At 36.7% G+C, this 27,550-nt stretch overlaps 3 protein-coding genes across 3 annotated transcripts; all 3 read right to left on the bottom strand.

The window, feature by feature from the left end:
- Positions 1-7,170: 7,170 nt before the first annotated feature.
- On the bottom strand, positions 7,171-8,790 carry LOC130050588 (E3 ubiquitin-protein ligase TRIM71-like). The gene has a single exon (XM_056150822.1). The coding sequence runs from the start codon at positions 8,788-8,790 to the stop codon at positions 7,171-7,173; it is 1,620 nt and encodes a 539-aa protein (XP_056006797.1).
- Positions 8,791-18,665: 9,875 nt separating this feature from the next.
- On the bottom strand, positions 18,666-20,300 carry LOC130050587 (E3 ubiquitin-protein ligase TRIM71-like). The gene has a single exon (XM_056150821.1). The coding sequence runs from the start codon at positions 20,298-20,300 to the stop codon at positions 18,666-18,668; it is 1,635 nt and encodes a 544-aa protein (XP_056006796.1).
- A 4,051-nt stretch (positions 20,301-24,351) lies between these two features.
- LOC125658614 (uncharacterized) lies at positions 24,352-26,879 on the bottom strand. Its single transcript, XM_056149927.1, has 2 exons — positions 26,582-26,879; positions 24,352-26,480 (listed from the first exon to the last, which is right to left on the bottom strand). Exon 2 carries the CDS (start codon positions 26,141-26,143, stop codon positions 24,836-24,838), a length of 1,308 nt encoding a protein of 435 aa, XP_056005902.1. The 5' UTR covers positions 26,144-26,480; positions 26,582-26,879; the 3' UTR covers positions 24,352-24,835.
- Between the last annotated feature and the right edge of the window lie 671 nt (positions 26,880-27,550).

Raw genomic sequence — 27,550 nt, 5'->3', positions numbered from 1 at the left:
AACCCTACCTCATCCAACCTCTGGTATATTCAGGGAACCTTGTTTGCCCAACTCTCTATTTTGTATTGTTTCTGTGAGTTATGAGATTGATCACTTTTCGTTATCTTTACTTTTCATTAGGGGGTGGTATGATATAGACCCCTACTATTATTATTACAGACAAAATCACTAGTTGCTGTGCTCGGTGCACGTGTGCAGAATGAAAGCAAAGCTTTGTTATCCATTCCCGTCTCAAATAACACAAGTGCACCTCATTCGATGGTAGAGAAGTTGATCTTATGATAGAGGCATTTTTTTTAAGACGATAGTCTCATAACTGCAACGGTGTATGCAAAAAAAGTTTCTCAATGCGCGTTATTTAATTTGTATGCACACACTGTTGCAGTTATGAGATTACTTCTTTCAAAAAATAATAATTCATTGCTTAACTATCAGCAATACTTGTCTATTCATTTCAAATGCCTAAATTTTGCAGCCCTTCGCGGATAATGGTGACGTCTCCATATGCATGTACAATCAATCAATCAATAAAATATCATTTTCTAGCTGAGTAACTCAGTAGCTGAACTGCAGATCGCGAATTCGGGTCCAGCAGGCGTTTTTTGAAGAAAAAAAAGTTCAGATTGCTTTCTATTAAAACTGCATTTTATTACTAAATAAAAGTAAATTTGAAAGTGTTCAATTCCAAATTATTGTTGTACATATTCACTTTAAATCATTATCAAATTTCTCTGGTGTAGCATACCTCCTTAAAATGAATAGAGTTTCAAAAGTGTCATATCCTGCACTGTAGACAATGTTGCTAGAGTATAGATAACTTACTTAAAGACTCTCAATATATCCTCCACAGGACTATCTTCAAGAATGTTATCTATGTCATGTAGGGGAAATATTGACAATCTTCAAGAATGTTATCTATGTCATGTAGGGGAAACATTGACAATCTGTAATGTTATCTATGTCATGTAGGGGAAATACTGACAATCTTTAAGTATGTTATCTCTGTGATGTAGGGGAAACATTGACAATCTTTAATGTTGTCTATGTCATGTAGGGGAAACATTGACAATCTTTAATAATATCTATGTCATGTAGGGGAAATATTGACATTCTTTAATATTATCTATGTCATGTAGGGGAAAGACTGAGAATCGTTTAGTATGCTATCTATGTCATGTAGGAGAAACATTGACAATCTTTAAGTATGATATCTATGTCATGTAGGGGAAACATTGACAATCTCTAATGTTATCTATGTCATGTAAGGGAAATATTGACATTCTTTAATGTTATCTATGTCGTGATGGGGAAACATTGACAATCTTTAATGCTATATATGTCATGTAGGAGAAACATTGACAATCTTTAAGTATGTTATCTATGTCATGTAGGGGAAACATTGAGAATCTTTAATGTTATCTATGTCATGTAGGGGAAAGATTGACAATCTTTAATGTTATATATGTCAAGTTGGGGAAATATTGACAATCTTTTAGTATATTTTCTATGATCTTGAAACATTGTCTGCAGTGTAGGATATGACACTTTTGAGATTTTCAATATTTCCCCTACAGGCACTGGTCGCGGTAGTTCAGTGGTAAAGTGTTCGCTTCGCAACAGGGAGGTCGTGAGTTCGAGCCCCGCTCATGGCATGGCCGGGTCAAACGAACGATGTTATAACGGGTTGTGATTGCTCCTTTCCTAAACGCTCGTCATTTATAAGTGATAATCACGGTTCTTTCGTATATGTCCTTAAAAATCGAGGTCTCGTATCACGGCAGGCGTTGACACGAAAAAGAAACATTACTGCTAAGGCCCTGAGCGCTAAGCATAGGTCTAAATTTGTGGTACTTCACATACAGCTGGTGATGTCTCAATATTAGTGAAAAATTCTCAACGAGACGGAAAACATTCAATCGATCTCCTAGAGGACACAAAATGTTGTAATATATTTTCTCTATAGAACTTGCATTCTAGAGAACAAGAAAATGGGGTTTTCATTAAAACACGGTAGATTTTTCTCAGTAGATTAAACATTTTAAGATAACATTGGTCCCGGATTTAATGTGACCCTTTGATCCAACGATAATGTATCACCACACCACTGGACGATGTTCCTGTGAATAAGTTATGACGTCTGTATACTAATAATAACACCTTGTTATTTTTTCGATCTTAAAATTCAAACCCCCTACCATGGACCTCGAGTATTGGCGTGAAAGAAGCTAAATCTACGATGTCTTGCTCACATTTTGAAGCCCTTGACCAGAGTGGGTATCGTAGCAGCCCACGTGGATTTTCGCCCCGGGTACTCCGGTGTCCTCCCATGTCAAAGCTCCCCCCCCCAACGCTAATATCCAAGCCGATGATAAACAGGAGGAGTATAAAAATTGTTTTTAAAAACAAATCAAGAAACAAAACAACAACAACAATATAAGAACAAACATCCCCCAAAAGAATGTTTTTCAAGCAAAATACACGTAGGTGTGCCGTCTGGATTACGTTTATTCATGCCAAATGATTATTACTGGAAAAATTTTAACACAATCGTCTTTCTTCATTTTACTACTGTCGTAATGTTTGAGGCAATGTGAAAAATAAGAACGGTCGTTACAAATAACAAGCTGCTACATGGATTATGAATAGAAATTTTTCTACACCTACGAAAGAAATGATACAGCAACTTAAGGGGCTGCCTCCATCCGACTATTTTGTATGTAGAACTATGAATCTTGTCATCAAAGGTTTACATGGTTTAACTCCCAATTATTTAGATGTTTTTCAGAATGATTACGAAATTAGCAGCAAATCTACCACGGGAGAGGTTTAATAAGTTGCTAGAACTTGTAACTAATCCATATGTATATCTATACAATAAAATATGTTCAAATCAAAAAAACATTAATTCAGAGTAATTCATTTTATATCCAGAGGACAAAGACACAATATTTTGAATATTTTTGTAATTTACGATTCAGTTCTGTAATAATATGTCCACAAAAATTAAGCATAATATCCAATATTGGAAACTTTTAAATCTGCTATTTTACTTTTTCACCCTGAGATTTAAAAAGAACACACACGTGCTCATTTATTGTTGTTTTCAGTTTTACGAGGGTTGTTCGATATGTAATGTGTATTGTACTATATCTCAAAAGCATTCGACTCAAATGATGAAATGAACATTACATTCTCCGCGGTTTGAAATACATAATTTCAATCTCGGAATCTATTTCTGAGATGCCTCACGGTACGCTGATTCAGGTAGACCTCTGAGGCACTGACTGATGGCTGAGCCAAGGGCTTGTCGGGACTTGTGACGACGACCAGTTAAGAACTTTTTAAGTTTTGGAAAAAGGAAATAGTCGCATGGGGCTACATATGGAGAGTATGGTGGGTGTAGCAAGACGGTAACCTTCTCCGACTTCAAAAATTGCTTCACAAGCTCAGATGTATGTGATGGAGCATTATCATGAAGTAGACAAGCATGCCTAAATCCTGAAACAGGGAGTTGTTTATAATAATATTTCTTCAGCTTTTTTTAGTATAACATCTCAGTAATACCGACCTGTAACACTTTTGCCCTTCGATACCGGAATTTGTACAGCTTTACCATCACATGAGAAGAATATGCAATAAAGAACCTTCTTTGTGCTTATGGTTCTTTGGCAACAACAGGTCTTCTACCGTGTTTAGTAAGCCATATTTTGTTTCCAATTTTTCTTACTAGTTCGAAATAGTGAACCCATGTTTTGTCACCAGTAACAATGTTTGCAAATTGTCTTTGACTGAATTTGGAAAACATTTTGAGCAATTGCTTAGCGGTTTGTACTCGTACCCGTTTCTGGTCATCTGTCAATATATGTTGTATCCATCTGGCAGAAATCTTTCGTACTTTCAAAATACGCTTCAAAATGAAATGCACCCACGATAGCGATATGCCAACAGTTTTGGCAATATCACGAATCGTGTATCTGCCATCACTTTCAATTATTTCCCTGACTTTTGAGACATTTGCCCTGCCTGTTACAGTCACAGGTCGGCCAGATTTTGCTACATCTTTGACAGAATATGTGCCAGTCAGAATGTTTTTACAAACTGTCTCATAAGATTCCTTATCAGACCCATAAATTTCCCCCAGTATTCAGTAAAACTCTGCACTACCGACTGACCGATTTCGTGCGAACTTTTATATAAGCTCTAATTTCTTCAATATTCTCAACCCGTTTTCCAACCATTTTTACAACAGTGGTCAACGACTGGCTCTATTGAAATGACTATAAATTTAAAACTATATGGAGCTGAAGGCTCGTGTTTATACAGTTGGAAAGGTATTGAATAGAGCCATTCAAGAGTATCATCATCCACGAAATCGTGCAAAGCGTTATCGCGCTGTGGTACAAAACACATTACATATCGAACAGTCCTCGTATGTATGCAGATAGCGCATGTATGTAACATAACTTCATATACTGATTATTGTATCTTCATAATGCTGCTGACTATATGTATCTGATCAGAACCACCATGTGAACTAGTTCTGAGACCTATATGTTTCTGCTGAACTAATTGTGCTATCCTTTATAAGTAAAGCACACTATTAGCATCATCATGCAAGGTGAAGATAACGAACAGTGATCAATCTCATAACTCCTACAAACAATACAAAATAGATAGTTGGGCAAACACGGACCCCTGGACAACCAGAGGTGGGATCAGGTGTCTAGGAGGAGTAAGCATCCCCTGTTGACCGGTCACACCCGCCGTGAGCCCCATATCCTGATCAGGTAAACGGAGTTATCCGCAGTCAAAATTAGTGTGCCAAGAACGGCTTAACAATCGGTATGAAACACGTCAGACAGCATTTGACCCAATGCGAGGTCGTATTGACGAACTAGATCGTTATAACGACCATAGAATTTGCGAAATGCTGACTTCAGTCGAGACTGTTGAAATCCCTGTACCATCAACTTGTTTGTCAGTAGCTTACCTCGATTTAAAAACTGACTATACCCAGAACAAGCTCTTGCATATCGAATTAGTTGAGATATATCAACATATATTGAAATATATGCACTTTGACTACTTGTATCAATGTAATAAGCTGTCCCGCAAGTACTGACTTTTCTGGTACGGAGGTCTCTATCTCCATGTAGAGTTGTCGTTCGTTACTCTCCCAGACAAGACATGAATGTATGAGCTGATAGTAGAGAGTGTGGGGGTCTATGAGAATTATTTAAACACCAGCCTAGTCTCGCTCTTCTCAGACTCTTGCGACATTGCACGAGCGAGAGTCTGGTATGGTTAATATTTCAAGTTTGTGATTTCAAATCGAGGCCAACCGAGAAATCGTGCGAAAACGAGACTAACACCAGCACCCCTCCCCACCCCCCCACCCACCCCCCGGTTTTACGAAATTTGTTAGTTAAATCCTCTTGGATGAACACATAGTTGGATAACCTTGAGTCCCTTCTTTGAGTGTCATTAACTCAAAGACGTTTTGAGTGTCATTTACTCACGGATGCTTTGAGTGCCATTTACTCACGGGTGATTTGAGTCTCCTTTCTCACGGATGTTTTGAGTCGTATTTACTCACCGATGATTTCATTTCATTTATTCATGTATGCTTTGAGTCTCTTTACTCACAGATGTTTTGAATCCCATTTACTCAAGGATGCTTTTAGTAATATTTACTCCCGGATGATTTGAGTTTCATTTATTCACGTATGCTTTGAGACCCATTTACTCATGTATGTTTTGAGTCCCAAGTACTCAAGGATATTTTGAGTCCCATTTACTCACGGATATGCTTTGAGTACCAATAACTCACGGATGTTTTGAGTCCGACTTACTCACCGATGCTTCGAGTCCAATTAACTCATGGATTGTTTAAGTCAGTGGTTTGGTTAGTGCCAACTTCCTAGTGGTTTGGCGCTCACTTCGCAACCTCAAGTTCCAGATTTCTTTCTCGATCCCCACGCAATATATATATATATATATATATATATATATATATATATATATATATATATAAGACATTTATAATAGATTATGTCTGTTCGTCCCTCCAAGTACCCGATATTAGAAGTAAATTAAATGCTAATTTTGTTGAAAGCAGCTTAATTTGACACAGTCACAAATTTACCTTTTTCACACAATTTACCTAAAGAGCACTTAAATGTGATATATATAATAAACTTTGATCGATTTCCATTTCTTTAGAAAACTTCGTAAGCGATAACATTTCGCAATCTTTGTTCACAAAATAAATAATAAACTCTCTAAAATGAGCCTCTTTGATCATGTATAGCCTTAATTTTGTGAAACTTAGACAGTAGATTTTGGTCATTAAAAGTAAAAAAAGAAAATTGAGATGGAAATCGTGGATCTGTCCCATTAAAAGAATATTTCGTTCAATCCTCACACTTAGGTTTTGGATTCTAGAGGTATGTTTTGTTTCCTTATTAAATATCAATAATATAATATGCTTTAACGTAAATATGTTTAACTGTTTAGCAAATCCGCAAAGGAATCCAAAAAATGTCCTTGCTTCCCCAACTCTTAATTTTGTATTTTTATAGAAGTTACAAGATTGATCACTGTTCGTTATCTTCACCTTTTCATGTCGGTGATCACCACTGTTTTGGCCCCACAAATACACAGACAATGCTATATATAGAAATGGAATGATTTAAATTCTATCAATGCGTTCTCGCGGAAAATGCTCGTTACCATTGGATTACTTATGTACAACGTCAAGAACACGCCAAATATGTATTCGATCAACTTTTTGAGAAACATGTCTCTGCAAGGACATTTTTCGACTAGAAAGAATTCTCAATTGGCCAGTTCGACTTTAATCCACAAAATAATAACAATTCGAATTCTCTCTTCATTCAAGAAAATAATTCTAAAACGTACAGTTCTTCATCGACGTTTCAAACATTCAGGAGAAGTCGGACATTTATTACGTCATATTACGGATTTTCTGTTATATCAAATCACGTACAACATGCATTTAGAATTTATCATATTCATCTAACTGTAGAAAGTCCTTTATTATCTGCACAACGACTTTTATGCACGGCATGTTTTTATTTTTCATTACTATCTTTTTATTTTGGTCTTTCCCATTTGTGTCAAGCATTGAATCCCAGGTCTATGAAATCCTTATTGAAGAAACCGAATCTTTATAACATCTCTGGATAAATTATCTGCAACATACACGTAGTTATCCAAACCGACGCACAATCCCCAGGGCTGCACACGTGGACAGTCAATAAATGTAAGAAACTTTCCGTTTTGATCAACAATGTGGACACAAGCATTATCTAGATCTGAAACAAGAATATTACTCAGGTTGTCGGTAGTTATACCTTTCGGTTTGAATTCAGTTTTGCGCAAACTTGATGGATTTCCTTTATACCGGAACCTGAGTTTCGTATCTTGACTCACGACCACCACTGCGCACGCATCTCTGTCTGCCACACAGATATCAAAGTTCCTGTTCTCACAAATGTATTTTGAGTTGCTACCAACTGAATACAAAGGCTTCCCTTTACTTTCAAACTGGATAATTTCCTTCTCTTCACGTCCATGATATCGGACAACTCTAGTTTCTTTTCCGTTATTTACACTTCTCATGACGACCAGAAGGTCGTCAGCGGAAGTGATGCAGAAGCCGTGAACTCCCCAGCCAAATAGACTGATCAATTTTTCACTCTGTTCACGTTTAACAATGTAAATCGTCCTGTCACCCTTTTCCGCGTAAAGAAGATGGCCTTGATTTGTCACTGATACAAGTTTTTCGCCTGACAGTTTGGTGTCGATTGACTTCTTTATGGAATTGTCATTCACATCAAATAATTTTATTTGTTGGGCATCTCCTGTTGCCCATATTCTAATCCTGTCTAGAAATGCAACACCATAAAGGTCAGAATAACCAGTCGTTATTCTATGGACCATTAGCGGTGTTTCCATCAGTCTGACTTTTGCTATAGCGGTGGACAGTGTTCCAAACATTTCACGGAGTTGTACAGAGTCGATCCTCTTTGTAGAGAAAACCGGCATCGTCAGCACAGGATCGTCTGATAGATTTTTGTAAATCTTGTTGTTTGGTGTAAAGTGGAAGACTTTGTTAATGTCGTTAGAGTCTAGTGTTTCTTTTAATGAGGACACTTCCCTGTCGATCTCGGTCAAATTCTGCTGGACTTCTGTTCTTGTTGTCGTCAACAGTTCCACGTGATTTTTCCTAATACTCTCAATTTCGGACTGCACCTCCTTAACAATTTGATCAATTTCTCTTTTCAGTTCTTCTCCGTGTTTAGACACAGTGTCTAGAAGTGCCGTGCATTCCTTTTCTAGATCCGCAATTCGCTTCTCCATTTTCGAAGCTTGATCCGCGTGTTTCACTCGAATATCTTCTTGGATATCTTTTATCTTTTTTTCAAACTCTCTCTTCTTTTCATCAAAAATATCTACAATGTTTCTAAACCTGTGGCCAACATGTTTCTCAGATGTTGCGCAAATGAAACAGATTGGTACCGTGCACTGCTGGCAGTGCATTTCACACCGCTTACTATCATGTAATGCACACGTTGGATACACAGGGATGCATTTCCTGAACTGGAATCTAACGACTTTGTGATCCTCGCGTTCATCAGATGAGATGTGGTCTCCTACACAGGTCTTACACAGCTTGACAAGACACGTATCACAGTGCATCTGCACCACATTCTCTTCACATAAGTCACAGCGTAGGACGTCCTGGGCTCGGTTGTGAGGGTCCATCTTTACTTTAGATTCCTGAAATGAATTACGTCAGAGATCGAAACAAACACGTATTATTACTTCCGTGTGTTGTCTTTGCTATACACTCTTTGAGTATGATGATCTAGAGTCCTCACCTAATTTATCACAATGGCGGCCGTCCACATCAACAAAAGATATCATATGATCCAAGGCAGATAATCCGTGCTTTAAATCTTAATGCGATTGGTGTAGAATGAATATAAAATGAACTGAATTTCAGAAGTTGTGTTTTCTACACAATGGATTATGTCAGAGATCGTAACAAGCGCGCATCAGCATTCCCTCCTGTTGTATTTCCTTGTATACTATATAGGTCCAATACACTGATCAAGAGTCCTCACCTGCACTATCACTATGGCTGCCGTCCTCGACAATGAACGATATCATATCATCCCAGGCATGTGACCCGTGATTTAAATCAGAAAGCGATCGGTGTAGAGTACTCTACGTCGTCCTAATCGCTTACTTCCTTTTAAAACATGAATGAAAATATAAATATTTTTATTTATTCTTTAATCCTGAAATAAAATGCATGAGAGAATTTTGAAGGATATTTGTTGATAAATGCAAGGATCGAATCACTGTAAATATGTAAGGCATATGAACAATGTCTATCATGTCGTCTGCAATTAGCCGACAGGAACCAGTTATTTTGTAATTAATAATAGTAGGGGTCTATACCATACCACCTTCTAAAATGATTATTATAACCCTACCTGATCCAACCTCTGGTATATTCAGGGAACCGTGTTTGCCCAACTCTCTATTTTGTATTGTCTATGTGAGTTATGAGATTGATCACTTTTCGTTATCTTTACCTTTCATTAAGGGGGCGGTATGATATAGACCTCTACTATTATTATTACTACAGACAAAATCACCAGTTCCTGTGCTCGGTGCACGCATGCAGAATGAAAACAAATGTTTGTTATCCATTCCCGTCTCAAACAACATACTGCACCTCATTCGATGGCAGAGAAGTTGATCTTATGATAGAGGCAATGGTTTTTAAGAGGTAGTCTCATAACTGCAACGGTGTATGCAAACAAATTTAGTTAATTTTCTCAATGCGCGTTATTTAATTTGTATGCACACACCGTTGCAGTTATGAGATTACATCTTTCAAACAAGAGGCCCATTGGCCACATCGCTCACCTGAGTCACCTTGGTTCATATCAGAGGACTTTCCATATATATTTGCATGTAAAACCATAGTCCCTATTATGGACCCAAACCTACCCCTTGAGGCCATGGTTTTTGCAAACTTGAATCTACACAATGTCAGAAAGCTTTCATGTAAATATGAACTTCTTTGGCCCAATGGTTCGTGAGAAGAAGATTTTTAAAGATTTTTCCTATATATTTGTATGTAAAACTTTGATCCCCAATTGTGGCCCCATCCTACTCCAAGGGGCCATGATTTGAACAAACTTAACTCTGCACTATGTTAGGAAGCTTTCATGTAAATATCAGCTTTTCTATCTCAGTGGTTCTTGGGAAGAAGATTTTTAAAGATTGTCCCTATATATTTGTTTGTAAAATTTGATCCCCTATTGTGGCCCCATCCGACCCCCGGAGGCCATGCTTTTAACAGACTTGAATCTGCACTATATCAGGAAGCCTTCATGTAAATATCAGCTTCTCTGGCTCAATGGTTCTTGAGAAGATTTTTAAAGATTGTCCCTTTATATTTGTATGTAAAACTTTGATCCCCTATTGTGGCCCCATCCGACTCCCGGGGACCATGATTTTAACACACCTGAATTTGCACTATATCAGAAAGCTTTCATATAAATCTCATCTTTTCTGTATCAGTGGTTCTTGAGAAGAAGATTTTTAAATATTTTTCCAATATTTTTGTATGTAAAACTTTGATCCCCCTTCTGGCCCCATCCTACCCCCGGGGGCCATGATTTTAGCAAACTTGAATTTGCATTATATCAGGAAGTTTTCATATAAATCTCAGCTTTTCTGGCTTAGTGGTTCTTGAGAGGAAGATTTTTAAAGATTTTCCCTATATATTTGTATCTAAAACTTTGATCCCCCTTGTGGCATCCGACCCCCGGGGCCATGATTTTAACAAACTTGAATCTGCACTACCTAATAAAGCTTATCTATATATTTCATCTTTTCTGGCCCAGTGGTTCTTGAGAAGAAGATTTTTTAATGACCCTACTCTTTTTTTACCTTTTCTTGATTATCTCCCCTTGCAAGGTGCCTTGCTCTTTATTTTAACAATTTAGAATTCCCTTTACCTAAGAATACTTTGTGCTAACATTAGTTGAAATTGGCCCACTGGTTTGTGAGAAGAAGTCAAAAATGTTAAAAGTTTACAGACGGACGGACTCCGGATTACGGGTGATCAGAAAAGCTCAAAATAATAAGAGCTAACAATAATAAGTCATTGCTTAACTATCAGCAATACTTGTCTATTCATTTCTTAACTATCAGCAATGCTTGTCTATTCATTGCTTAACTATCAGCAATGCTTGTCTATTCATTTCTTAACTATCAGCAATGCTTGTCGATTCATTTCTTAACTATCAGCAATGCTTGTCTATTCATTTCTTAACTATCAGCAATGCTTGTCTATTCATTTCTTAACTATCAGCAATGCTTGTCTATTCATTTCTTAACTATCAGCAATGCTTGTCGATTCATTTCTTAACTATCAGCAATGCTTGTCTATTCATTGCTTAACTATCAGCAATGCTTGTCTATTCATTTCTTAACTATCAGCAATGCTTGTCTATTCATTTCTTAACTATCAGCAATGCTTGTCTATTCATTTCTTAACTATCAGCAATGCTTGTCTATTCATTTCTTAACTATCAGCAATGCTTGTCTATTCATTTCTTAACTATCAGCAATGCTTGTCTATTCATTGCTTAACTATCAGCAATGCTTGTCTATTCATTTCTTAACTATCAGCAATGCTTGTCTATTCATTTCTTAACTATCAGCAATGCTTGTCTATTCATTGCTTAACTATCAGCAATGCTTGTCTATTCATTGCTTAACTATCAGCAATGCTTGTCTATTCATTGCTTAACTATCAGCAATGCTTGTCTATTCATTTCTATTCATTGCTTAACTATCAGCAATGCTTGTCTATTCATTTCAAAAGTCTAAATTTTGCAGCCCTTCACCGGTAATGGTGGCGCCTCCATATGAGTTAAACATTCTCCAGGGGGTCATTAAACAATATGCATATAGAATCAATAAATATCATTTCCTAACTGAGTAACTCAGCAGCTGAACTGCAGATCGTGGATTCGAGTCCAGCAGGCGTTTGGTTTTTTTTTAAGAAAAAAAGTTCAGATTGCTTTCTACTAAAACTGCAATTTTCGATTAAATAAAGTAAATTTGAACGTTTTCAATTTCAAATTATTGTTGTACATATCATTCACTTTAAAACCATATCAGATTCCTCTGGTGTAGCATTCCTCCTTAAAATGAATAGAGTTTCAAAAGTGTCATATCCTGCACTGTAGACAATGTTGATAGAGTATAGATAACATACTTAAAGATTGTCAATATTTCCTCCACAGGACAATCTTCAAGGATGTTATCTATGTCATGTAGGGGAAACATTGACAATCTTTAATGTTATCTATGTCATGTAGGGGAAATATTGACAATCTCTAATGTTATCTATGTCATGTAGGGGAAATATTGACAATCTTTAATGTTGTCTATATCATGTAAGGGAAATATTGACAATCTTTAATGTTATATGTGTCATGTAGGGGAAACATTGACAATCTTTAATGTTATCTATGTCATGTAGAGGAAATAATGACAATCTTTAATGTTATCTATGTCATGTAGGGGAAACATTGACAATCTCTAATGTTATCTATGTCATTTAGGGGAAACATTGACAATCTTTAATGTTATCTATGTCATGTAGAGGAAATAATGACATTCTTTAATGTTATCTATGTCATGTAGGGTAAACATTGACAATCTTTAATGTTATCTATGTCATGTAGGGTAAACATTGACAATCTTTAATGTTATCTATGTCATGTAGGGGAAACATGGACAATTTCTAATCTTGTCTATGTCATGTAGGGGAAACATTGACAATTTCTAATGTTATCTATGTCATGTAGGGGAAACATTGACAATCTTTAATGTTATTTATGTCATGTAGGGGAAACATTTACAATCTTTAATGTTATCTATGTCATGTAGGGGAAACATTGACAATTTTAAGTATGTTATCTATGTCATGTAGGGGAGACATGGACAATCTTTAATGTTATCTATGTGATGTAACTATCTATTTTGTATTGCTTGTAGGAATTATGAGATTGATCACTGTTCGTTATCTTCACTTTGCATCTATGTCATGTAGGGTAAACATTGACAATTTTAAAGTTTGTTATCTATGTCATGTAGGGGAGACATGGACAATCTTTAATGTTATCTATGTCATGTAGGGGAGACATGGACAATCTTTAATGTTATCTATGTCATGTAAGGGAAACATGGACAAGCTTTATTTATGTTATCTATGATCTTGAAACATTGTGTGCAGTGTAGGATATGACACTTTTGAGATTGTCAATATTTCCCCTACAGGCACTGGTCGTGGTAGCTCATTAAAGTGTTCGCTTCGCACCCGGGATGTCGTGAGTTAGAGCCCCCCTCATGCTATGTCAAACATAAGACGTTAAGACAAGTAGTTATTACTCCTTCGTCAAACGCTTGACATTTATAAATGAGAATCACGGATCTTTCGGATATGACCTAAAAACCTGAGGCCCCGTATCACGGCAGGTGTTGGCACGATACAGAACCTTCACTGCTACAGCTATGAGCGCTAAGCATAGGTCTAAATTTGTAGTACTTCACATATAGCTGGTGACGTCTCAATATTAGTGAAAATTTTTCAACGGGACGTAAAACAATCAATCCCCTAGAGGACACATAATGTTGTAATATATTTTCTCTATAGAACTTACATTCTAGAGGACAAGAAAATGTGGTTTTCATTAAAACACGGTAGATTTTTCTCTGTAGACTGAACATTTTAAGATAACCTTGGTCCCAGATTTGATGTGACCCTTTGATCCAACAATAATGTATCACCACACCACTGGACGATGTTCCTGTGAATAAGTTATGACGTCTGTATACTAATAATAACACCTTGTTATTTTTCGATCTTAAAATTCAAACCCCCTACCATGGACCTCGAGTATTGGCGTGAAAGAAGCTAAATCTACGATATCTTGCTCACATTTTGAAGCCCTTGACCAGAGTGGGTATGGTAGTCGCCCACGTGGATTTTCGCCCCGGGTACTCCGGTGTCCTCCCATGTCAAAGCCCCCCCTCCCCCCCCCCCCCCAACGCTAACATCCAAGCCGATGATAAACAGGAGGAGCATAAAAATTGTTTTAAAAAACAAATCAAGAAACAAACAAAAAAAACAATATAAGAACAAACACCCCCCAAAAGAATGTTTTTCAAGCAAAATACACGTAGGTGTGCTGTCTGGATTACGTTTATTCGTGTCAAATGATTATTACTGAAAATTTTTAACACAATCGTCTTTCTTCATTTTACTACTGTCGTAATGTTTGAGGCAATGTGAAAAACAAGAACGGTCGTTACAAATAACAAGCTGCTAGAAGGATTTTGAATAGAAATTTTTCTACACCTACGAAAGAAATGATACAGCAATTTATGGGGCTGCCTCCATCCGACTATTTTGTATGTAGAACTATCATTCTTGTCTTTAAAGTTTACATGGTTTAACTCCCAATTATTTAGATGTTTTTCAGAATGATTACGAAATTAGCAGCAAATCTACCACGGGAGAGGTTTAATAAGTTGCTAGAACTTGTAACTAATCCATATGTATATCTATACAATAAAATATGTTCAAATCAAAAAAACATTAATTCAGAGTAATTCATTATATATCCAGAGGACAAAGACACAATATTTTGAATATTTTTGTAATTTACGATTCAGTTCTGTAATAATATGTCCACAAAAAAATTAAGCATAACACCCAATATTGGAAACTTTTAAATCTGCTTATTTTAGTTTTTTACCCTGAAATTTAAAAAAAAAAACCACATGCTCATGTATTGTTGTTTTGAGTTTTACGAGGGCTGTTCGATATGTAATGTGTATTGTACTATATCTCAAAAGCATTCGACTCAAATGGTGAAATGAACATTACATTCTCCGCGGTTTAAAATACATAATTTCAATCTCGGAATCTATTTCTGAAATGCCTCACGGTACGCTGATTTAGGTAGACCTCTGAGTCACTGACTGATGGCTGAGCCAAGGGCTTTTCGGGACTTTTAACGACGACCAGATAAGAACTTTTTAAGTTTTGGAAAAAGTCGCATGGGGCTAGATCTGGAGGGTATGGTGGGTGTGGCAAGACGATAACCTCCGACTTCAAAAATTGCTTCACAAGCTCAGATGTATGTGATGGAGCATTATCATGAAGTAGACAAGCATGCCTAAATCCTGACACAGGGCGTTGTTTATGATAATATTTCTTCAGCTTTTTTTAGTATAACATCTCAGTAATACCGACCTGTAACACTTTTGCCCTTCGATACCGGAATTTGTACAGCTTTACCATCACATGAGAAGAATATGCAATAAAGAACCTTCTTTGTGCTTATGGTTCTATGGCAACAACAGGCCTTCTACCGTGTTTAGTAAGCCATATTTTGTTTCCAATTTTTCTTACTGCTTCGAAATAGTGAACCCATGTTTTGTCACCAGTAACAATGTTTGCAAATTGTCTTTGACTGAATTTGGAAAACATTTTGAGCAATTGCTTAGCGGTTTGTACTCGTACCCGTTTCTGGTCATCTGTCAATATATGTTGTATCCATCTGGCAGAAATCTTTCGTACTTTCAAAATACGCTTCAAAATGAAATGCACCCACGATAGCGATATGCCAACAGTTTTGGCAATATCACGAATCGTGTATCTGCCATCACTTTCAATTATTTCCCTGACTTTTGAGACATTTGCCCTGCCTGTTACAGTCACAGGTCGGCCAGATTTTGCTGCATCTATGACGGAATATGTGCCAGTCAGAATGTTTTTACAAACTGTCTCATAAGATACCTTATCAGACCCATAAACTTCCCCCAGTATTCAGTAAAACTCTGCACTACCGAGTGACCGAGTTTTGTGCGAACTTTTATATAAGCTCTAATTTCTTCAATATTCTCAACCCGTTTTCCAACCATTTTTACAACAGTGGTCAACGACTGGCTCTATTGAAATGACTATAACTTTAAAACTATATGGATCTGAAGGCTCGTGTTTATACAGCTGGAAAGGTATTGAATAGAGCCATTCAAGAGTATCATCATCCACGAAACCGTGCAAAGCGTTATCGCGCTGTGGTACAATACACATTACATATCGAACAGTACTCGTATGTATGCAGATAGCGTATGTATGTAACATAACTTCATATACTGATTATTGTATCTTCATAATGCTGCTGACTATATGTATCTGATCAGAACCACCATGTGAACTAGGTCTTTATAAGTAAAGGACACTGTTATCATCATCATATATTGAAATATATGCACTTTGACTACTTGTATCAATGTAATAAGCTGTCCCGCAAGTACTGACTTTTCTGGTACGGAGGTCTCTATCTCCATGTAGAGTTGTCGTTTGTTACTCTCCCAGACAAGACATGAATGTATGAGCTGATAGTAGAGAGTGTGGGGGTCTATGAGAATTATTTAAACACCAGCCTAGTCTCGCTCTTCTCAGACTCTTGCGAGATTGCACGAGCGAGAGTCTGGTATGGTTAATATTTTAAGTTTGTGATTTCAAATCGAGGCCAATCGAGAAATCGTGCGAGAACGAGACTAATACCAGCACTCCCCCCCCCCGGTTTTACGAAATTTGTTAGTAAAATCCTTTTGGATGAGCACATAGTTGGATAACCTTGAGTCCCTTCTTTGAGTGTCATTAACTCACGGATGCTTTGAGTCTCTTTACTCACAGATGTTTTGAATCCCATTTACTCAAGGATGCTTTTAGTAATATTTACTCACGGATGATTTGAGTTTCATTTATTCACGTATGCTTTGAGACCCATTTACTCATGTATGTTTTGAGTCCCAATTACTCACGGATATTTTGAGTCTCATTTACTCACGGATGCTTTGAGTACCAATAACTCACCGATGCTTCGAGTCCAATTTACTCATGGATGGTTTGAGTCAGTGGTTTGGTTAGTGCCAACTTCCTAGTGGTTTGGCGCTCACTTCGCAACCTCAAGTTCCAGATTTGTTTCTCGATCCCCACGCCGCAATATATATATATATATGACATTTATAATAGATGGTGTCTGTTCGTCCCTCCGAGTACCCGATATCAGAAGTGAATTAAATGCTAATTTTGTTGAAAGCAGCTTAATTTTACACAGTCACAAATTTACCTTTTTCACACAATTTACCTAAAGAGCACTTAAATGTGATATATATAATCAACTTTGATCGATATCCATTTCTTTTGAAAACCTCGTAAGCGATAACATTTCGCAATCTTTGTTTACAAAATACATAATAAACTCTCTCAAATGAGCCTCTTTGATAATGTATAGCCTTAATTTTGTGAAACTTTTTAAACACTCTAGACAGTAGATTTTGGTCATTAAAAGTAAAAAAAGAAAATTGGGATGGAAATCGTGGATCAGTCCCATTAAAAGAATATTTCGTTCAATCCTCACACTTAGGTCTTGGATTCTAGAGGTATGTTTTGTTTCCTTATTAAATATCAATAATATAATATGCTTTAACGTAAATATGTTTAACTGTTTAGCAAATCCGCAAAGGAATCCAAATAATATCCTTGCTTCCCCAACTCTTAATTTTGTATTTTTTATAGAAGTTACAAGATTGATCACTGTTCGTTATCTTCACCTTTTCATGTCAGTGATCACCACTTTCTTTGGCCCAACAAATGCACAGACAATGATATATATAGAAATATCATGATTTAAATTATATCAATGCGTTTTCGCGGAAAATCTTCGTTGGATTACTTATTAGACCATGGGCTAGTAAAGTTAATGGGGACCCCCCCCCCCTTAGGGATTTTTGCAAACAAGTATTTTTTGAAAGTACATAGTCTCTTGATTATAAATCAGGTTGTTTGACATTTCTACGTGGGGGCGTTTACGAGTTTGGGGGCAAAAAGCATAGATAATGTGGACCTTTGAAAACAATTATTTTCTGGAAGTATGTAACCATTTAACTATAAATCAGATTGTTTGTATGAAAACCTTATCCCATTTTGGGGCAAAAGCCTAAAATTTGTAAGAATAATAGCCGAAAACTGGAGAAACTTTTCAGATCCAATATAGATGTCGTTGACATTTGGAAAAAAAGTATTTTGTGAACATATGTAACCCTTTGATTATATATCAAGTTGTTTGACATAAATATGGGGGTATTTAGGAGGTTTGGGGATAAATTATGATTTTTCTTCGACTAGAAAGAATTCTCAATTGGTCAGTTCGATTTTAATCAACAAAATAGTAACAATTTGAAGTCTCTCTTCATTCAAGAAAATAATTTGAAAACGTACAATTTTTCATCGACGTTTCAAACATCCAGGAGAAGTCGAACATTTATTACGTCATATTACGGATTTTCTATTATATTAAATCACGTACAATATGCATTTAGAATTCATCATATAACTGTAGAAAGTACCTTATTACAACGACTTTTATGCACGACATGTTTTTACATCTATTTTTCATTCCTATCTTTTTATTTTTAGTCTCCCACATTTGTGTCAAGCATTGATTTTTCGGTCTATGAAATCCTTATTGAAGAAACAGAATCTTTATAACATCACTAGATGCAGTATCTGCAACATACAGATAGTTATCCAAACCGACACACAGTCCCCAGGGCTCCACACGTGGACAGTCTATAAATGTAAGAAACTTTCCGCTTTGATCAACAACGTGGACACAAGCATTATACATATCTGAAACAAGGATATTACACAGGATGTCGGTGGTTATGCCTTTCGGTCTGAATTCATTTAAACGCAAACTTGGTGGATTTCCTTTATACCGGAACCTGAGTTTCGTATCTTGACTCACGACCACCACTGCGCACGCATCTCTGTCTGCCACACAGATATCAAAGTTCCTGTTCTCGCAAATCAACGTTTGGTTTGGACCAACTGAATAGAAAGGTTTCCTTTTACTTTCAAATTGGATAATTTCCTTCTCTACACGTCCATGATATCGGACAACTCTAGTTTCTCTTTTGTCATCACTTGTCATGACGACCAGCAGATCGTCAGCGGAAGTGACACAGAAACCAACAACTTCCCAGCCTTGTAGACTGATCAATTCTTCACTCTGTTCACGTTTAACAATGTAAATCGTCTTGTCATCCCTCTCCGCGTAAAGAAGATGGCCTTGAGTTGTCAATGATATAAGTTGATCGCCTGACAGTTTGGTGTCGATTGACTTCTTTATGGACTTGTCATTCACATCAAATAGTTTTATTTGTTGGGCATCTCCTGTTGCCCATATCCCAATCCTGTCTAGAAATGCAACACCATAAAGTTGAGAATAACCAGTCGCTATTCTATGGACTATTACCGGTGTTTCCATCAGTCTGACTTTTGCTATAGCGGTGGGCTTGGTTACAATGTTGGACAGTGTTCCAAACATTTCACGGAGTTGTACGAAGTCAATCCTCTTTGTAGAGAAAACCGGCATCGTCAGCACAGGATCGTCTGATAGATTTTTGTAAATCTTCTTGTTTGGTGTAAAGTGGAAGACTTTATTGATGTCGTTAGAATCTAGTGTTTCCTGTAATGAGGACACTTCCCTGTCGATCTCGGTCAAATTCTGCTGGACTTCTGTTCTTGTTGCCGTCAACAGCTCCACGTGATTTTTCCGAATACTCTCAATTTCGGACTGCACCTCCATAACAATTTGATCAATTTTTCTCTTCAGTTCTTCTCCGTGTTTAGACACAGTGTCTAGAAGTGTCGTGAATTCCTTTTCTAGATCCGCAATTCGCTTCTCCATTTTCGAAGCTTGAACCGCGTGTTTCACTCGAATATTTTCTTGGAGATCCTTTATCTTTTTTTCAAACTCTCTCTTCTTTTCATCAAAAATGTCTACAATGTTTTTAAATCGATGACCGGCGTGTTTCTCAGATGTTGCGCAAATGAAACAGATTGGTACAGTGCACTGCTGGCAGTGCATTTCACACCGCTTGTTATCATGTAATGCACACATTGGATACACAGGGACGGATTTCCTGGACTGGAATCTAACGACTTTGGGATCCTCGCATTCCTCCGATGAGATGTGGTCTCCTACACAGGTCTTACACAGTTTGACAAGACACGTATCACAGTGCATCTGTACCACATTCTCTTCACATAATTCACAGCGTACGACGTCCTGGGATCGGTTGCGAGGGTCCATCTTTACTTTAGATTCCTGAAATGAATAACGTCAAAGATGGAAACAAACACGCATCATTATTTCCGCGTGTTGTATTTGCTATACACTCTATAAGTATGATAATCTAGAGTCCTCACCTAATCTCTCACAATGACGGCCGTCCACAACAGCAAAAGATAGCATATGATCCAAAGCAGGTAATCCATTCTTTAATCCTGTGATAAAATGCATGAGAGAATTTTGAAGGATATTTGTTGATAAATGCAAGGATCGAATCACTGTAAATCTGTTAGACGTATGAACACTGTTTATCATGTCGTCTGCAATTAGCATCTAGGCCGACAGGAACCGGTAATTTTGTAATAATAGTAGGGGTCTATACCATATCACATTCTAAAAAGATTATTATAACCCTACCTGATCCAACCTCTAGTATATCCAGGGGTCCGTGTTTGCCCAACTCTCTATTTTGTATTGTTTATGTGAGTTATGAGATTGATCACTTTTCGTTATCTTTACCTTTCATTAGGAGGTATGATATAGACCCCTACTATTATTATTACAGACAAAATCACTAGTTCCTGTGCTCGGTGCACGTGTGCAGAATGAAAGCAAAGCTTTATTATCCATTCCCGTCTCAAACAACACAAGTGCACCTCATTCGATGGCAGAAAAGTTGGTATTATGATAAAGGCAGTGTTTTCTTAAAGAGGTAGTATCATAACTGCAACGATGTGTGCAAACAAATTTAATTTACTCAATGCGCGTTATTTAATTTGTATGCACACATCGTTGCAGTTATTAGATTACATCTTTCAAAAAATAATAATTCATTGCTTAACTATCAGCAATACTTGTCTATATTCATTTCAAATGCCTAAATTTTGCAGCCCTTCACCGGTAATGGTGACGTCTCCATATGAGTAAAAAATTCTCGAGGGGGTCGTTAAACAATATGCATGTAGAATCAATCAATCAATAAAATATTATTTCCTAACTGAGTAACTCAGAAGCTGAACTGCAGATCGTGGATTCAAGTCCAGCAGGAATTTTGTTTTGGTTTTTTTTTAAGGGGAAAAAAGTTCAAGTTGCTTTCTACTAAAACTGCATTTTAATTTTTTACTAAATGAAAGTAAATTTGAAAGTTTTCAAATTCAAATTATTGTTGTACATATCATTCACTTTAAATCCATATACAATTTGTCTGGTGTAGCATTCCTCCTTAAAATAAATTGAATTTCAAAAGTGTCATATCCTGCACTCTAGACAATGTTGATATAGTATAGATAACAAGATCGGTAAAGTTGGCTACTAGTAACTGGTTACTTAAAAAAAGAAAAGTTGGCTACTAGTAACTGGTTACTTAAAAAAAGAAAAGTTGGCTACTGGTTACTGGTTACTTAAAAAGAGAAAAGTTGGCTACTAGTAACTGGTTATTTAAAAAGAGAAAAGTTGGCTACTAGTAGCCAGCTACTAGTAACTGTTTACTTGAAAAGGGAAACGTTGGCTACCAGTAGCCAGCTACTAGTAACTGGCTACTTGAAAAGAGAAAAGTTGGCTACTAGTAGCCAGATATTTGAACCAGGAAAAGTTAGCAACTAGTAGCCAGTTACTAGTAGCCAGCTACTAAAAATAAGAAAAGTTAGGTACTCGTAGCCAGCTACTACAAAGTATAAAAGTTATAATAACTGATAGCCAGCTACCAGATGAATGTTAATGAGTTTGAAAATTATTATCTATCAGATTTATTTCTAAAGAGGACGAGGAGTCGTATAAATTGCATGCTCAATTAACCCCAATTACATAACGTTGCAATGCAAAATATGAATAAACTTTTTTCACTGAGCGTTTACTTTAAAAATGATACGGATTGAATTCAGACCTTCATTCATTTGATATACCATCCATTTTGAGATATCTACTACTTTTACAATTTGATTCGAGTTATCCTAAAATTTCAACATTTCTGTGAATACCGTAAAGAACTTTGTGTTTGTATTAGATATCTGACGAATTTACCATACATATGGCAAGAAGTGATAGAGGGTGTTTTGATACGTCACAAATTTTCAGATATCGCTCTTAAGGAAATCAACTACTTATACATTTTGATTATCGGTACAATGAAATTTCAAGATCTGTGTGGATACCTTAAGGAACTCCATGTTTATATTATATATTTAACTAACTTACAACGATACGTATGGCGAGTAGTGATATTGGGTACCGTGATATGTCATGATTTTTCAGATATCACACTTAAGGAAGTCAGCTACTTATATGATAGATTTTCATCAGATTGGTAATTTTAAAATCCGCACCCCCCCCCTTTGAAAAATAAAATTATAAATTAAACCGATATCGGTAAATCGGCTGTTTCCGTCGACATGTTGTAGGTTAATGCATCAATTTAATTAAAAACAAATCTTGTCTACCTTCTCCAGTGTAACAGTTAGAGAAGAACCGATTTTAATTAGATCATCATTGGCTAATGCATGTTACAGTCTACATATATACAGACATCTAATGCTTTAAAACTATTATGATCTACAAGGGAACACAGTCAAAATGTTTGCAAACGAAATGTGTCATTCAGATATATACCAAAAGTTGAAAATTCCATCCTTTCTGTGAGCGGGATCTCCGTCCGAGTCCGTCAATGTCGATGTTCGCACATGTATTAGGCTAATATAAATGTTTGTGGAGGGATTTTCTTTAAGATTTGTCTCAGCAGCAGGTTTAAAATATGTATGGCGGAATCTTAAATACTAACGGGATGTCATCGATGTCGGAACATTAATTATCCATTCTGTATAATTAATGACTTTCAATAGAATCTTTTCACACACACATGCATAGCTGAGCTGCAGCACATTGACACGTATGACGTCATGACGTACCACGTGACTAGGTAGCTCATTAGTGACGATTTGTAAAGCGGAAACTTTAAAATATATGCACATAAAATGTATGTTTGTATCAATTATTGGGAGTAATGAAACAATATAAAAGCAAAAACGTGCTTTATTAAGGTTATACTCCTGATTTTAATTACATTAAAAATCGTGGTAAAAACCCTTTATTTAAAGATGCTTTGAGTGCCATTTACTCACGGATGCTTTGTGTCCTTTACTCACGGGTGATTTGAGTCTCTTTACTCACAGATGTTTTGAGTCGTATTTACTCACGGATGATTTGATTTCACTTATTCATGTATGATTCGAGTCTCTTTACCCACAGTTGTTTTGAATCCCATTTACTCAAGGATGCTTTTAGTCATATATACTCACGGATGATTTGAGTTTCATTTATTCACGTATGCTTTGAGACCCATTTACTCACGGATGTTTTGAGTCCCAATTACCCACGAATGCTTTGAGTACCAATTTACTCTCGGATAGTTTGCGTAACTGGTTTGGTTCGTGCCAACTTCCTAGTGGATTGGTGCTCACTTCAAGTACCCGATATCAAAAGTTAGTTAAATGTTAATTTTTTAGTTGAAAGCAGCTTAATTTTACACAGTCACAAATTTACCTTTTACATGACACAATTTACCTAGAGTACTTAAATGTGATATATATAATAAACTTTGATCGATATCCATTTCTTTTAAAAACTTCGTAAGTGATAACACTTCGCAATCTTTGTTTACAAAACAAATAATAAATTTTCTAAAATGAGACTCTTTGATAATGTATAACCTTACTTTTGTGAAACCTTTTTAAACACAATAGACAGTAGATTTTGTTCATTAAAATTAACAAAGAAAATTGGGATGGAAATCGTGGATCAGTCCATTAAAATAATATTCCTTTCAATCCTCACACTTAGGTTTTGGATTCTAGAAGTATCTTTTGTTTCCTTATTATCAATAATATAATATGCTTTAACGTATATATGTTTAACTGTTTTGAAAATCCGCTAAGAAATCAAAATGATATCCGTGCTTCCCCAACTCTTAATTCTGTATTTTTTATAGAAGTTACAAGATTGATCACTGTTCGTTATCTTCCCCTTTTCATGTTGGTGATCACCACTTTGTTGGCCCCACAAATACACAGACAATGCTATATATAGAAATATCATGATTTAAATTCTATCAATGCGTTTTCGCGGAAAAACCTCGTTGGAGTACTTGTGTACAACCGTTGAACGTCAGAAATACGCCAAATCTGCATTCGTTCAACTTTTCGAAAAACATGTCTCTGCAAGGACTTTTTCCGAATAGAAAGAATTCCCAAATTGGCCAGTTCGATTCTAATCCACAAAATAGTAACAATTTGAAGTCTCTCTTCATTCAAGAAAAGAATTCGAAAACGTACAATATTTCATCGACGTTTCAAACATCCAGGAGAAGTCGAACATTTATTACGTCATATTACGGAGTTTCTATTATATATATTAAATCACGTACAACATGTATTTAGAATTCATCATATACATGTAATTGTAGAAAGTACTTTATTACAACGACTTTTAGGCACGACATGTTTTTATTTTTCATTCCTATTTTTTTATTTTGGTCTTTCCCATTTGTGTCAAGGTCTATGAAATCCTCATTGAAGATACCGAATCTTTATAACATCACCCGATGCATTATCTGCAACATACAGGTAGTTATCCAAACCGACGCACAGTCCCCAGGGCTGCACACGTGGACAGTCTAAAACTGTAATAAACTTTCCGTTTTGATCAACAACGTGGACACAAGCATTATCTAGATCTGAAACAAGAATATTACTCAGGCTGTCGGTGGCTATACCTTTCGGTTTGAATTCAGTTTTGCGCAAACTTGACGGATTTCCTTCATACCGGAACCTGAATTTCGTATCTTGACTGACGACCACCACAGCGCACGCATCTCTGTCTGCCACACAGATATCAAAGTTCCTGTTCTCGCAAATCAACTTTTGGTTTGGACCAACTGAATAGAAAGGTTTCCCTTTACTTTCAAACTGGATAATTTCCTTCTCTTCACGTCCATGATATCGGACAACTCTAGTTTCTCTTTTGTCATCACTTCTCATGACGACCAGCAGATCATCAGTGACACAGAAACCAACAACTCCCCAGCCTTGTAAACTGATCAATTCTTCACTCTGTTCTTGTTTAACAATGTGAATCGTCCTGCCACCCTTTTCCGCGTAAAGAAGATGGCCTTGATTTGTCACTAATATAAGTTTTTTGCCTGACAGTTTGGTGTCGATTGACTTCTTCGTGGACTTGTCATTCACATGAAATAGTTTTATTTGTTGGGCATTTCCTATTGCCCATATTCCCATCCTGTCTAGAAATGCAACACCATAAAGTTGAGAATAACCAGTCGCTATTCTATGGACCATTAGCGGTGTTTCCATCAGTCTGACTTTTGCTATAGCGGTGGGTTTTGTTACAATGTCGGACAGTGTTCCAAACATTTCACGGAGTTGTACAGAGTCGATCCTCTTTGTAGAGAAAACCGGCATCGTCAGCACGGGATCGTCTGGTAGATTTTTGTAAATCTTGTTGGTTGGTGTAAAGTGGAAGACTTTATTGATGTCGTTAGAATCTAGTGTTAATTCTTTTAATGAGGACACTTCCCTGTCGATCTCAGTCAAATTCTGCTGGACTTCTGTTCTTGTTGTGATCAACAGCTCCACGTGATTTTTCCTAATACTCTCAATTTCGGACTGCACCTCCTTAACAATTTGATCAATTTTTCTCTTCAGTTCTCCGTGTTTAGACACAGTGTCTATAAGTGTTGTGATTTCCTTTTCTAGATCCGCAATTCGCTTCTCCATTTTCGAAGCTTGATCCGCGTGTTTCACTCGAATATTTTCTTGGATATCTTTTATCTTTTTTTTGAAACTCTCTCTTCTTTTCATCAAAAATGTCTACAATGTTTTTAAATCGATGACCGGCGTGTTTTTCAGATGTTGCGCAAATGAAACAGACAGGTACAGTGCACTGCTGGCAGTGCATTTCACACCGCTTGTTATCATGTAATGCACACGTTGGATACACAGGGACGCATTTCCTGGACTGGAATCTAACGACTTTGGGATCCTCGCATTCCTCAGATGAGATGTGGTCTCCTACACAGGTCTTACACAGCTTGACAAGACACGTATCACAGTGCATCTGCACAACATTCTCTTCACATCAGTCACAGCGTAGAACGTCTTGGGCTCGGTTGTGAGGGTCCATCTTTACTTTAGATTCCTGAAATGAATTACGTCAGAGATAGAAACAAACACGCATCATTATTTCCGTGTGTTGTATTTGTTATACACTCTATAAGTATGATAATCTAGAGTCCTCACCTAATCTCTCACAATGGCGGCCGTCCACAACAGCAAAAGATATCATATGATCCAAGGCAGGTAATCCATGCTTTAAATCTTGACGCAATTGCTGTAAATTGCATTTGAAATTAACTAAATTTCAGAAGTTGTGTTTTCTACACAATGGATTATGTCAGAGATCGTAACAAGCACGCATCATCATTCCCTCCTGTTGTATTTCCTTATATAGTATATAGGGCCGATACCCTACCGTAATCAAGAGTCCTACCTAAACTATCACAATGGCTGCCGTCCTCGACAATAAAAGATATCATATCATCCCAGGCATGTGACCCGTGATTTAAATCAGAAAGCGATCGGTGTATATTGCATTTAAGGGGGTACTCTACATCGTCCTAATCGCTGACTTCGTTTTAAAACATGAATGAAAATATAAATATTTACATTTATTCTTTAATCCTATGATAAAATGCATGAGAGAATTTTGAAGGATATTTGTTGATAAATGCAAGGATCGAATCACTGTAAATCTGTTAGGCGTATGAACAATGTCTATCATGTCGTCTGCAATTAGCCGACAGGAACCGGTAATTTAGTAATAATAGTAGGGGTCTATACCATACCACCTTCTAAAAAGATTATTATAACCCTACCTGATCCCACCTCTGGTATATCCAGGGGTCCGTGTTACCCCAACTCTCTATTTTGTATTGTTTATGTGAGTTATGAGATTGATCACTTTTCGTTATCTTTACCTTTCATTAGGGGGTGGTATGATATAGACCCCTACTATTATTATTACAGACAAAATCACTAGTTCCTGTGCTCGGTGCACGTGTGCAGAATGAAAGCAAAGCTTTGTTATCCATTCCTGTCTCAATCAACACAAGTGCACCTCATTCGATGGTAGAGAAGTTGATCTTATGATAGAGGCATTTTTAAGGAGATAGTCTCATAACTGCAACGGTGTATGCAAACAAAAAAAAT

This window comes from Ostrea edulis, chromosome 9 (genome assembly GCF_947568905.1).
Source record: "Ostrea edulis chromosome 9, xbOstEdul1.1, whole genome shotgun sequence".
Taxonomy (NCBI): domain Eukaryota; kingdom Metazoa; phylum Mollusca; class Bivalvia; order Ostreida; family Ostreidae; genus Ostrea; species Ostrea edulis.
The sequence above is the reverse complement of the archived record's forward strand: the minus strand, read 5'-3'. Positions and strand labels throughout refer to the sequence as shown.

Excerpts from the sequence above, each read along its gene's own strand:
- LOC130050588 (XM_056150822.1), bottom strand. The coding sequence starts at position 8,790 with ATGGACCCTCACAACCGAGCCCAGGACGTCCTACGCTGTGACTTATGT.
- LOC130050587 (XM_056150821.1), bottom strand. The coding sequence starts at position 20,300 with ATGGACCCTCGCAACCGATCCCAGGACGTCGTACGCTGTGAATTATGT.
- LOC125658614 (XM_056149927.1), bottom strand. The coding sequence starts at position 26,143 with ATGAAAAGAAGAGAGAGTTTCAAAAAAAAGATAAAAGATATCCAAGAA.